We start from the raw sequence: 13681 nt of genomic DNA on the forward strand, positions 1-13681 counted from the left end.
TCCATGGTCAAGCTTTATTCTCTTTAAAATTATTTTTTGATTGACAGATTTACCCCTAAGGCTGCTAAAACTCTCCCTTTATATAGTTTATAGATAGATAGATAGATATGAAGTGTGTTGTGACTCCTTATTTCTAACATTAATTTCTCAAGGCCACTTTTTAATCTTCGTTATTCTTTTAGATTTCTGGTCAACAATGCCTAAGATTGAAAGTTAATAGAAATTAATTAATAGTCTTCGCTCAATCGCTCTATAAAAAGCCAGAACAACTTTGGATTCTTCAGACCAAATACATAACTTCATAGAGTTAAGGTCGTGATTGATTATTGAGGTGCTCCTATGGCCGTATGTGAGGAAGAGGTGAAGCTTTTGGGATTTGTGAGAAGCCCATTTGTCAACAGGGTTCAGATTGCTCTGAAGTTAAAGGGCGTTGAGTACAAATTTCTGGAAGAAGATGTGAGCAATAAAAGTGATCTGCTCCTCAAGTACAACCCTGTTTATAAGAGGGTTCCTGTGTTTGTTCATAATGAGAAGCCCATAGCAGAGTCCCTTTTGATTCTTGAGTACATCGATGAGACATGGAAACACAATCCTATGTTGCCTTCTGACCCTTACCAAAGAGCCTTGGCTCGTTTCTGGTCCAAGTTCATCGATGACAAGGTAATTCTGTTATTCTTTCTTCGTTTTTCTGAGCTGATTAGTCACATAAACTTAACTTTAATGACATCTATATATGAAGTCTCTGATAGTCGCTTGTCAACGTGAAAAGTTCAAAACAAATTTCATACATAAATTGCATGAACTTTGTATAAAATCATATTAATGATTGGTCAAATTCATTTCAGAACCAACATAAACTATTATTATGATTTGTAAATATTAGGAGTACGTCTTCGAGTTATAGTTGATTTTTTAATTTGGAGGATATATATTTTTGTCTAGTTATCGAATTTTAGCAGTAAAAAATGAAGTCAAATTGCAGATGTTAGTATGTTACCATAAAAATGTGAACATGGATCCTTTGCAGCTATGTTTGCAAAGTTTTGGTCCTTGATTTAGATTTTAAACGATTCAGATTGATTAAAAATTGAAATGGCCAACAAATTTAAACACCTGTCATTTTACTGCTAAAAGACTCAGCAGAGAGTCCAAGTACTAAAAAGTGTACTAGAATGAGAAAATGTTACTATTAGAAGTTAGAACGTCCTTTGATAAATTTGTAACTAATCGTTTATGAAATCAGTGCGTGCCTGCTGTACGGAAATCTGTTTTTAGCGATGATGAGAAAGAGCGAGAGAAGAATTATGAGGAATCACTAGAGGCTCTGCAGTTTCTTGAGAATGAACTCAAAGACAAGTTCTTCGGGGGAGAGGAGTTTGGGTTTGTGGATATTGTTGCTGTCTTCATAGCTTTTTATATTCCTATAGTTGAAGAAGTTACTGGGCTGCAGTGGTTGACCAGTGAAAAGTTCCCAAAGCTGTATCAATGGAGCCAAGAACTTCTTAACCACCCAGTAGTCAAAGAATCTCTGCCTCCTAGAGATCCAATTTTGGCCTATTTCAAAGCTACCTATGAGAGTCTTGCTGCTTCTAAATAGATTAATATAGAGTAAGACTTGGAATTTTTAAGGAATTGTATGAACTACAAGTTTATCAATGAGTTATTGCTGATTGGGTTTGATGTCCAAATGATATATGTAATAATAATCCAAGATTCTCTGTCAAAAAGATCTAAGGATCTGTTGTCATTTTTGCTATTTCAATGTATAATTTTCTTAGGTCTTAGCCCAAATGTTGTTTGGACACTGATCTTGTCACCCGTGTACAAAAATATTAGCATTCATTTTGCAAGAAGAAGTGAACGAAACAATCTGCTTACGTTACGCACAATCAGTAATTCAGTATCCTAACACACAAGAGAATTGAAACAAATATTACATTGCAATGACTGAAAATTTCAAACTCGTGGATTGCTTCATAAATTCCACTCGTGGTCTAACCCTACGTAGGGATAACAGAACCTCGAGAGCACCTGAGCGATTTTGAAAGTGAGATGAGTAGCCTCAATGTCCCGCGTGCAATTAGGTGTCAGATATTCATGACCTATTTCTGCAAGTGTACAGAATTGTATGAAGTAATAAAAAGATCAAACTCAAGGATTGCGGGTGTCTACGCTAATCAAATTCTTGGCCTATCATTTTCCATGTCTAATCTACATTTAATATTTGTATATCAACGTGCTAATCAAATTCTTAATGCATAATGGCTGCAGCATCTTCATTAAATAGAACTCTCCAGGTCCAACTTACCTTTTTTTCCATTCTTTATTCACCATGTGCGTGTTTCTTTTTTGTGTGTGAAGTCACCGTATGTAATATAATAAGAGCAATATGATCAACGATGTATCATAAAATGAATAAAGACCCTGTCTGGCCTTACAAATAGCAGAAGATGTTAGGAATTAATCACAGACTGAACACAAGTAAATTAACTACTAGTCATTTGAGAAGATAGCTAAATCGCTGCAATGTCTTCACATCAGGAAGACGTGAAGCTTTTGGGTTTGGGGAGCCCATTTGTGTGCAGGGTACAAATTGCTCTGAAGTTTAAGGGAGTTGGATACAAATTTCTTGAAGAAAACTTGAGAAATAAGAGTGATCTGCTTCTCAAATACAACCCTGTACACAAGAAGGTTCCGGTGTTTGTTCACAATGAGAAGCCCATAGCAGAGTCCCTTGTGATTCTTGAGTACATTGATGAGACCTGGAAAAGCAACCCCATCTTGCCTTCTGATCCTTACCAAAGAGCAATAGCCAGATTCTGGTCCAAATTCATAGATGACAAGGTAACAATTCACTATTCTTCTCTACTTCATCTCTAATACTAATGTTCGGAAAATGGGACCGATCATTGAACAGGTGAGGCACTGATTCACAGTTTAATGAAGTCCATGAAGTTCGACAAATGTTACCATTAAGTCCCATAAATGTTACCATTAAAAATGTTACGGAATAAGAATATGTTAAGTCCTTCAATATATTTATTTATTAATATATTACTAAATATAAACTGTTTATAATTTGTGAAATTAGTGTGTGACTGCTATACGAAAAGCTGCTTTTAGCGATGATAAAAAAGAGCGAGAGAAGAGTTTTGATGAATCAGTTGAGGCTCTGCAGTTTCTTGAAGATGAACTCAAAGACAGGTTCTTCGGGGGAGAGGAGTTTGGGTTTGTTGATATTGTTGCTGTCTTCGTAGCTTTTTGGATCCCTATAGTTCAAGAAGTTACAAGGCTGCAGTTGTTAACCAGTGAAAAGTTTCCCAAGTTGTACCGATGGAGCCAAGAATTTCTTAACCAACCAGTTGTCAAAGAATCTCTTCCTCCTAGGGATCCAATTTTGGCCTATTACAAAGCAAGATATGAGAGTCTTACTGCTTCAAAAATTGATTGATATAAAGTGAGACTTGGAATTTCAAAGGCAAATTGTATGAACTACCCTGTCTTGCAAAGAGTTATTGCTGATAAAAATTAAATTTCATGTCAAAATCAAATATGTAATAATCTAAGATTTCTCAACTGAAGTGTGGACGTGGTCTCACAGTACTTAAGAATGGATAAATTGAAGACAATAAAAAAGACGTGACCCACAACCATATATGTAATGTATTAAGGGGTTGGGTGAAGATGTAATATCCATTTTGATTGATATCTTGATTGCTTAGTCTATTGTTGATTTGGGCCCGTCTCTTCATGGAATTTTTGTAATTACAATTTGTATTAATATTCTTCCAAAGATCCATGGAATTTTTTGCTGCCACTGTATAATTGCAATTTGAGTATAGTATACACTCTCCTTCATAATCATGGGAAACATTTTAATCATTGGTAAAGTGCAGCTGCTGCAAGCCTGCAACAACTTTGAAGGACAAAATCATCACTTCTTTAACTAATTGAAAAAGCGAAAATGTCGATGCTTGGATTTCTATGACATAGAGAAATCCTAGACCACACATATTACACTCAAATGAAATACTAACACTAACAGCAATAACTCAATGACAAACACATACTCCAGCAATTTTCATCAGAATTTCCAAGTTCACTCTAAATTGATCTTATTTTGAAGCAGTAAGGCTTTCATAGCGACCTTTGAAAATGGCAAGAAGTGGGTCTCTAGGGGGCATAGATTCTTTGACAACTGGATGATTCAGAAAGTCTTGACTCCAATTGTATAGCTTGGGAAAATTTTCAGCTGTTAACAAGTGCAGTCCTGCTACTTCTTGAAACAAAGGGATATAAAAAGCTATGAACACAGCAGCAATGTCCACAAACTCAAACTCCTCTCCCCCAAAGAACTTCTCCTTCAACTCGTTCTCAAGATACTGCAGAGCCTCAGATAGTTCTTCAATTATCTTCTCACGCTCTGCCTCTTCCAAGATGAAAACAGCTTTCCATGTTGTATCGATGACCTGATTTAATTAGACTTTAGTCACATAAAACTAATCAATTTTTTTAAAACGAGTATACACATTTAAAGGCAGAATAAATTCTGTTTAAAAGTCATACATTGACTAAAGATATCGCTAAAACAACCCTTATATATAGGAAGACAGTCCTCACCTCTAAGCTAGTTTTTGGTTTAGAGTTAGGCTTCATAAATTCTAAGAGTAACTTGTATGAATTTTAATGCTCCATTACCTTATCATCGATGAACTTGGACCAGAACCGTGCCAATGCTCTCTTATAAGGATCAGAAGGCAAGATTGGGTTGCTTTTCCATGTCTCATCAATGTACTCAAGAATCACAAGGGACTCTGCTATGGGCTTGTCATTGTGAACAAACACAGGAACCTTCTTGTGAACTGGGTTGTATTTGAGGAGCAGATCACTCTTTTGGCCAAAGATTTGTTCCACGAATTCGTATTCAACTCCCTTCAGGTTGAGAGCAATCTGTACCCTGCGCACGAATGGGCTTCCCACAATTCCCAATAGTTGCACATTTTCCCCTGATGCAGCCATTATATTGCAGCACTTTGAAATTGAATTCTCTCGATTTAGAAATACTGTTAAGTTATTTGCTTTTGTCTGAGAGGGCTTATGGTATTGTGGCTCTTTATAGAACCAAGACAAGATGATGCGTTGTTGGCTGACAAATCCAGAAGATCGGCCTTGAAGAGTTGAAGTGATGATGTGTGGGGTTACATCAGCAATAAAACTAATTAAATTGTAGTCGAGTGAAAGTGTGAAACTGTATTTATTCTGTTTTTTAAATGAAACACTACAGGCCGGATTGAACGATATATTATTACTAGTATTTAGCCCGTTGACCCGTGCGATACACGGGGAATTTTAATTCGAATCAACTACTAATCATTATCATTGAGTATAAATGAGTATTGATATATATGGAATACATGTATTTTTCACTGATCATAATTATTTTCTATTGATGTTTTTACGTATCATCTTCAGTTTCGACATTAATTAGATAACTTTCCAATATAAACTGTGCTTCACGCTCTGTGTGTGTTGTTTGGCACAATCTTGCATGTAAATGGCAAGGAAATAATTTGCACAAATAGGTGATCTTGTAGGTGTGATCTCAGGTGCAATCTTGCATGTAAAACTTAAACAAAAATTCATGCCAAGTGGTATATTCATAGAGAGAGAAAATCATGAGAACACTCCTCTCATCCTAGAGACAAAAACATCAGACACAAAATACAATAGACTATTGAATTCCCCTACCATTTAGATAAGACTTAGAAACTACACATTTCCAGTATTCAAAATCAACAGTAAAAGCAACTCAAGGAAGTGATCAGAATCAAGTATAGTTACTCCAACCAAGATCAATTGAATACCTGCATCAATAATCACAGTTGACATTAGTTTATCTCCTAGAAAATGATATATACACATGGAATCAGTCATACTCCTATGAAATAAGTTAACTAAATTACCATGAAATGAATTAGTTTTACCTATTGTCTACAATCTCCATAAGTATTGCAATAATATGCACTCATAGAGTCTACAACAAATCCAGATAAACAGATTGAAGCCAATACCCACTTGAAACTGGTTTAGCTTAGATAATTGCTCAGTAATGAACATGACTGCAAGAGCTTAATGACTTATGCAGTTTGCAACTAAGTAACCCCATGACTACTAACATTTAGTACATGTTATTAGGAATATGCTCCTTATGGTCTAAATTTATTTGCAGGGAAACTGTTTTAACTTGTCAGCCAGATTTTTCTTGAAACAGGATAGAGAAAGTTATACTTTACATAAAAATGCCTTTACATGAAATGTTTTGGGGAATTTAATGTTAGAAATTTGAGAATGAGTGATATATGTGTTTTGGTAAATAACTTATTAAGTGTTTATTGCCTAAGCTCTTTTCACATAAGATATTACTCATAAGCTAATCTAAGAAACTTATTGCAGTAGGCCTAAAATAGTTTATAAGTGGATATAAGTGTCAATTCATAAGGTAATCTAAGCAGCTTATAAAATAAGTTCGAACATTATCATAAGTTTCATAAGTTCACTCAAACACTTGCATTAGCGTTTATGTCGTAAGATAAGTTTAAATAAGCTCTTCCAAACGTGGAATAACATGTAGATTGATGAGAAAATCACCTGTTAATGGTGACAGTAGAACTTTAACACTTGATGGTACATTAGCAGTAAAGAATGGGCCTGCAACAGTGCTTGTTTTATCAATGTCATTCTCTTTTGCAAATTTAAATGTTGCTTCCTCGGTGAGAAGCTTTGAAAGTGCATAAACCTACAGTCATTGGAAAAAAAAAACCTAAGGAACCAAAATTTGTTATAGTACTAATGAGCAAGGAAAACCATTAATTAGTTACTTACCCATCCACTTGCTTTTGTATTACACACATTGTTTGTTTGGATTTGACAACATTCATCAACAAAAGGTTTCCACTTTCCATTGCTGTCTTTTGCAGTAATTGTACTTATGGAAGATGTGAAAACAACCCTTTTCACAGAATTGGATTTCAAACAGGACCTGAGTAGGTTTATGGTTCCTTTGATTGCAGGGTCAATTATATTTTTTTGAACAAATGGCTCAATTACAATACAGGCTCAGTTACCATTCCAAAATATCTAAAGATGCTTGTACTACATAATCATGTCTATAGAAAGCATGAATTCATGAAATTACCAGTGTTTTCTTTTAGTAGGCATGCTAAAATAAGTCCTTATGAACCCTGACTAAAAATAGCAATTAATATATGAGAAAGAAGAAAACCAGAGTTCTGGAAGAATTCTTGTACCAAGGAGATTTCTAACATACATACATAAACACATTTTTTTATTGAGTCCTAAATTATCCAAGACCCTTCAATTTCTCATATCTTAATCTCCAAGTAATTCTCTATGCAAAAAAGTGTTAACCCGTGCGCACAGAGCAACCATTCTACAATTTGTTAAAATAATTTGAGATCTAAGCCATTAAAATAAGAGTTGTTAATATTTGAAATTGGATCCCAAGGTAAGAATTTTAGTTCTTGAAAAAATATATGCATCACCCATGATTCAATATCAGCTCCACCAAATCATAAAGAATGACAGAATCTCATAAATCAATCACAGATAGTTTCTATACTAATTAATCTTCAAAAGCAAACACCAATCCACAACTAAGACAGCGAAAGTCTCCCTATAGTCCTAACCATACAATTGAGATCAATAGAAAGTCTTTAAGGCATAAAAGCAAAACCATACCTTCTAGTATCTTTTAATTCAAATTTTCCTAAAGGTATAAAAACCTACTCCTGGAAAATGAGAAAAGAGACGTAATGACTCCTACAAAGATGGGTGACCTTCATATTAACAATTACACTTATTCTTACCCTCATGCTAAATCAATCTTTGGCATGGCTATCATAATTAATCAATAGAAGTACTAAGTACTAACCTTATCTTTTAATGGAAATTTTGACAGTCTATCTAATTCTGCTAACCACACTTAACAGTAATAACGTTTAATTGCTCAAAAAAGAACTTCAATGGATGATTTGATAGGTCCTATTCTAGTGGTGCTGCAATATACAGGGCCCTTACAACTTCTTACATTCAAGATGAAAGACTATAGTGAAATTTCTGAGAAAGTTTATCAATATTTAATCAATCTTTATTCTCTTTCTTAATGTATATACATAACAGATGAAATGATATATCAATGTACTTTTCATTCTGTTTCATTCCTTTATATTAATTTAAATCATCCATTCAATGAGTTTAAATAAGTTCTTCAAAAATTTAAATAAACATACTCACTCAGACACACAGATAGATAGATATATATATATATATATGTGTGTGTGTGTGTGTGTGTGTGTGTGTGTGTGTATATATGTATATATATGTGCCTGCATGCTGTTATAACCAAACCTGTGATAAGTGCAAAAAAATGAAGTTCTTTGCTGTTGTTGGATTGTGATTGTCTTGTCATTTTGTCCAATAGAAACGTACCTATATGGTTTAGAACCAAATTACTGTTAAATGAATGGAAAGGTCACCATCAACATTTCTGTAATAAGCACTCTACTGTTTTAGAATTAGACTGAGATAGTACAATTAGACTGTTTTAGAATTAGGCTGAGATTGTACAATAAGGAAAAATGTTGCAAATAGTACAATTAAAAATACATCAAACTTTAGAATTAGACTGAGATATATAGCATAAAAGCATATGATAAACAAAGTAAACATTGATAATGCCTAAAACCAGATCAGCCCCACTCTACTCTTTTGATTTCCAGATCTCCAAATAATGTTTTAACAGTATCTTGTAAATTCATGGGATAAATGGTTTCTCAGTGAAAACCCTACATATCTTGGGACTAATGTTCTACCCTTTTAATTCTCTAATCTCTAGCAAGCTGTAACTTCTAGCACTGTGAACTACATATCCTATAGAGAGTACAATAAAAATAAAATACAGAGCTCAGGGTAAAAGGGTAGCAAGCCTTGAGGGAAAGTAAGAATGTCACTTACCATTATTACTTCATCCAATCCTAATATGAACCTCCCACTGAATAGACTTCACCAAGCTCTGAAGCTTGTTGATGACCTCAACAATGTCCTGGACAATAACTTTTCCCCCAGGCCTATGAGCATCCTATCAACCTCCTCCACTACAGCTTCAAACTTGCACCTATGTGACCAATAAATATAGAAAATGAGACGAAAAATACTGATTGTTTCTAATCTGAAAGCCAAGATTTACTTGCTTCCTCACAATAATGGGAAAAAAGACAGGAGGAAAATATATATAAAACATAGAGAAAGAAAAGAGCTCATGAGGAATAAAAGAGTGATAAAGAAAAATTATCTAAATTGGAATTACTCGCCATAGCCTTTAAAGAGAGAAACCATTACTCTATGAGCAATAGGGCATCATTTGATTATTAATAGGGAGACTATTTGAATAGATGAACTGTTGGATTTTAATGGGAACGTGAGGAATTGGATAAAGAAAACGAACCTGCTGCAACACAATTGGTTCCACCATTACCGGCCCTCTGACATGAATCGACGGCGGGGCAACGTAATCGATGATGAAATCTTCAAAACGAAACTTAGGGTACACAAATGATGAAATCTCCCATGCTCTTCACGTCTCCTTCTGATCCTCCCCTAACCCTACACAGTGAATGTTTCGTCCTTCTCCTTCAACCATCTTCTCATCTCTTCTGATTCTCACCAAACCGTGACGAAAATCTGGCAAGAAGATGACATTTTCCGTCGTCGATGGTTGGTGGAGACGTGCACGTATGCGAATTATGGGCAAATCCGCCGCCTATTCAACGCAAATCCCATGATTTGGGGGAAGCGAGAAATCGAGAGAAAAAAGGATTGATGGAGGCAGAACGGGGAAGCTCTCGTGTTGGAGAAGAGAGAGAAGAAGGTAGGGTTGTGAGATCTGAGTCTCATTTTTTGAACGGCCCAGATCAAAAGTAATAGATAAAATGAAAAAAGCCAGGCAAGCAGGACAGGTGGCGCAATGCCATTGGAGGTCTTTTAGGAATAGTAACTGAAGAATAAGAAGTAGTAGATATTTTGTTAATGTTTCCATGAAAAATGGTGGATTGAAAGAGAATCAAACTGAACACTTTTTTTTCAAAATTTTATGCGATTAAAAATGCCCATTCTATTTGTGATTTTTTATATTCATCCAGTTTAAAATCACTTCTTAAAATGAAAAACAATTATCATATACATTGACGAACATAAATAAATTTCTAATTTTTAAAAAATCACTTAAAAAAATCTGTTATTTTTAAAAAGAAAATAACTTTTTAACCAAGGAAAAATGAGCCAATTAGAGTATTTTTGTTTCAGGCTATTTTTAGAAAAAAATCACATTTTTTTAATTAAAAAATAGTTTTTCTGAAGATCTTTGTTTCATCTTTAAAAATAATAATTTTGTAAAAGAAGCACACATATAAATTAAATCCTGTAATTAATAAATAATTTTGCTCCCTAATATCATTTTCTAAAATTACTACAATTAAGCTTTCCATTTATTCTTCTTCAGCATCGTCTAATATACATATGTTTTCAAAATATGTACCAGTGCATGAGCTAAACTCATCTTTTCTTTTGTTCATCTAGGAATCATGATTGTTGGTTTCATGGTGTTCAATGGTGGTTCTCTGCCGTGGCTGTCTTGAGAGTGCAATGGTGTCTGCCTCAAGCCTAGGAGGAGTACGTGTAGAAGAAATTTTGATGATCAAGTTAGTAAGAGCAAATAGATGATTCACAAGTCTAAGAAGAACTCAAGTAACGTTACGTAAATGATTGATATAACCTGTATTTATAAGCTCATTGTTTGTTACCTCCAGGACTAACGGGGGTGAGAAGTGATCGTCGGTGCAATGAGAAGAAACGGATAAGGAGCGACTCCTAAAAAGGCTTCTAGGCGAAAGGACACATTAATGAACCGATCTCGCACCCAAATGTATTCTGATGATGTTTAGTTAAGGACTATAAAAATGTGGAGGACATAAAAATTTGGTTGGTATACTATATACTCATTACAATAAGATGCATCTTCTTTACGAGAATCTAACTCGTATTCTAGGTAGCTATAACTGTTGTTAAGATATAATATGTTATAACTTATAAGACTTGGTACCAAAAATTAATTGAAGCAATTACACAATACTGTCTTCCACCCAAAACACATATTGTGATTCACCAAACAGAACATAAAAAACATGGACGAACAACTCAACTTCAGAAAAACAAATAATAATAGGCTCAATTGCATAGACCCAATGTAGCTCTAACACTAACTGAAAATCAACATGCAACTTGGTTTTCCCAGAAACACAAATAAAGAAAGAAAATGAATATTGGAGGGTGGAATGACATGACATGCTGAAGAAGGTTCAAATGAGGGCCCTTTTTCCCTGAATTAGGTGAGGAATGGAATCAATAGTTTCCAGTTCAACAATATCAGTTGATTTTAACTTTCAATATGAACTTTTGAGAGGGAAAAGAAAAACGAGCCCGATGCATGGATATAAAGGAAATCCATCGATGAGGTACTAATTTTTAAGGGTAATGCTCGCCACTCCAAGACATATTCTTTGAGGTTCGTGATGGACTCGATGTCAATGGAGTTCTTCATCTTTATCGCGATGTGGATTATCTAGTTTTTTATGATTGCAGGAACAACGATGTCGATTATCTGGGTCTCTATGATGGATAGATACTAGGGTTATAACTTGTATGATCTCTTCTGTAATTATTGAATAAAAAACTGACAGTTGCACAACTAGTCCAATTAAAAGCAGTGAAAGAGAGTGTAAAATAAAGAGGAAGCCCTGATCACTCAACGTTGCAACGTTGCAGGTATTCTGAATCAAGGAGATAATGACGACAATCCTTCTTCCCTAAAATCATGTTTTTGAAAAGAAAAAGTGTTGGTTATTCATTTTTTTTATTGGGAGGGAAAAAGTTGTTATTCTAATTTCATGTAATTTATCCATGGAATTTTTGGCTTGCATTGTATAGTTGCAATTTGTGTATAGTATACACTCTCCTTCATAATCATGGGAAACATTTTAATCATGGTAAATTCTGCTGCTTCAACATCTTTAAAGAACAGAATCATAACTTCTTTAACCAATTGAAATAGCAAATATGTCAACAAGATGCTTGGATTTCTATTACATGGAGAAATCCTAGACCACATATGTAACTCACTTAGAAATGAAATCCTAACAGCAATACATAAATGACAGACTCATACTCCAGCAATTTTCATCAAAGTTTCCAAGTTCACTGTAAATTGATCTTATTTTGAAGCAGTAAGGCTTTCATAGCGACCTTTGAAAAAGGCAAAAAGTGGATCTCTAGGGGGCAGAGATTCTTTCACAACTGGATGGTTCAGAAAGTCTTGACTCCAGTCGTAGAGCTTGGGAAATTTCTCAGCTGTGAACAAGTGCAACCCTGCTATTTCTTGAAACAAAGGGACATAAAAAGCTACAAACACAGCAGCAATGTCCACAAACCCAAACTCCTCTCCCCCAAAAAACTTGTCCTTCAGCTCATTCTCAAGAAACTGCAGTGCCTCAGATAATTCTTCAATTCTCTTCTCACGCTCTTCCTCTTCCACTGTGAAAACAGATTTCCATGTTGTATCCACGACCTGATATAATTAGGACAAACAGAATTTTGACTTTGGTCACATAAAATTAAACAAAGTTTGTTAAAAGGAGTGTAGATTTAAAGGCAGAACCGCAGAATCAATTTTGTTTAAAAGTATAGATATGACTAAAATAACTTTTATATATAGAAAGACAATCGTGATCTCTAAACTAATTTTTGGCTGGGATAGAAAACCTCATAAATATTAGAACTTTGAAGTTTAGTTGAATCCAAAAACTAGTTTAAGAGTTTAGGCCTGTTCTTCAATTTATAAATGTTATCTATGCCATATCTATCTGTAACTAATTTGACTCCTAACCATAAATTATAATAGTAACTTCTATGAATTTCAATGCTCAATTACCTTGTCATCTATGAATTTGGACCAGAATCTGGCCATGGCTCTCTGGTAAGGTTCAGAAGGCAAGATGGGGTTGCTTTTCCAGGTCTCATCAATGTACTCAAGAATCACAAGGGACTCTGCTATGGGCTTCTCATTGTGAGCAAGAACAGGAACCTTCTTATGAACAGGGTTGTATTTGAGGAGCAGTTCACTCTTTTGACCCAAGGTTTGTTCCACGAATTCGTATTCAACTCCCTTCAGCTTGAGAGCAATCTGTACCCTGCACACAAATGGGCTTCCCACAATTCCCAAAAGTTGCACATTTTCCCCTGATGCAGCCATTATATTGCAGCACTTTGAGTACTCTCGAATCTCGATTTAGAAATACTGTTAAGTTATTTGCTTTTGCTTGAGAGGGTCTATGGTCTTGTGGCATTTTATACAACAAAGACAAGAAGACGCGTTGTTGGCGGACAATTCAAGAAAAGGGAAAAGTAGCATTGAAAAATTCATGGTAGTTGGATAATTGAAAAGAGAACCATTGTTTAACGGCTGCGCCTACCGTGGGTCACTTGGTAAGTGATCCACGGTGGATCACTTTACTTTTTGTATGAAACACCAAAAATACCCCTTTAATAATTA

The 13681-nt window shown here is 34.8% G+C and overlaps 4 protein-coding genes across 4 annotated transcripts; 2 read left to right on the forward strand and 2 right to left on the reverse strand.

Moving 5' to 3' along the window:
• Positions 1 to 211: 211 nt before the first annotated feature.
• LOC130729250 (probable glutathione S-transferase) lies at positions 212 to 1727 on the forward strand. Its single transcript, XM_057580935.1, has 2 exons — positions 212 to 660; positions 1244 to 1727. Exons 1-2 carry the CDS (start codon positions 340 to 342, stop codon positions 1595 to 1597), a joined length of 675 nt encoding a protein of 224 aa, XP_057436918.1. The 5' UTR covers positions 212 to 339; the 3' UTR covers positions 1598 to 1727.
• A 180-nt stretch (positions 1728 to 1907) lies between these two features.
• Positions 1908 to 3744, forward strand: LOC130729248 (probable glutathione S-transferase). The gene is made up of 2 exons (XM_057580933.1): positions 1908 to 2844; positions 3092 to 3744. Exons 1-2 carry the CDS (start codon positions 2527 to 2529, stop codon positions 3449 to 3451), a joined length of 678 nt encoding a protein of 225 aa, XP_057436916.1. The 5' UTR covers positions 1908 to 2526; the 3' UTR covers positions 3452 to 3744.
• Positions 3745 to 3854: 110 nt separating this feature from the next.
• LOC130729251 (probable glutathione S-transferase) lies at positions 3855 to 5183 on the reverse strand. Its single transcript, XM_057580936.1, has 2 exons — positions 4699 to 5183; positions 3855 to 4469 (listed from the first exon to the last, which is right to left on the reverse strand). The coding sequence occupies exons 1-2, from the start codon at positions 5017 to 5019 to the stop codon at positions 4116 to 4118; spliced, it is 675 nt and encodes a 224-aa protein (XP_057436919.1). The 5' UTR covers positions 5020 to 5183; the 3' UTR covers positions 3855 to 4115.
• A 6959-nt stretch (positions 5184 to 12142) lies between these two features.
• LOC130729249 (probable glutathione S-transferase) lies at positions 12143 to 13469 on the reverse strand. The gene is made up of 2 exons (XM_057580934.1): positions 13061 to 13469; positions 12143 to 12697 (listed from the first exon to the last, which is right to left on the reverse strand). Exons 1-2 carry the CDS (start codon positions 13379 to 13381, stop codon positions 12344 to 12346), a joined length of 675 nt encoding a protein of 224 aa, XP_057436917.1. The 5' UTR covers positions 13382 to 13469; the 3' UTR covers positions 12143 to 12343.
• Between the last annotated feature and the right edge of the window lie 212 nt (positions 13470 to 13681).

This window comes from Lotus japonicus, chromosome 1 (assembly GCF_012489685.1).
Source record: "Lotus japonicus ecotype B-129 chromosome 1, LjGifu_v1.2".
NCBI lineage: Eukaryota > Viridiplantae > Streptophyta > Magnoliopsida > Fabales > Fabaceae > Lotus > Lotus japonicus.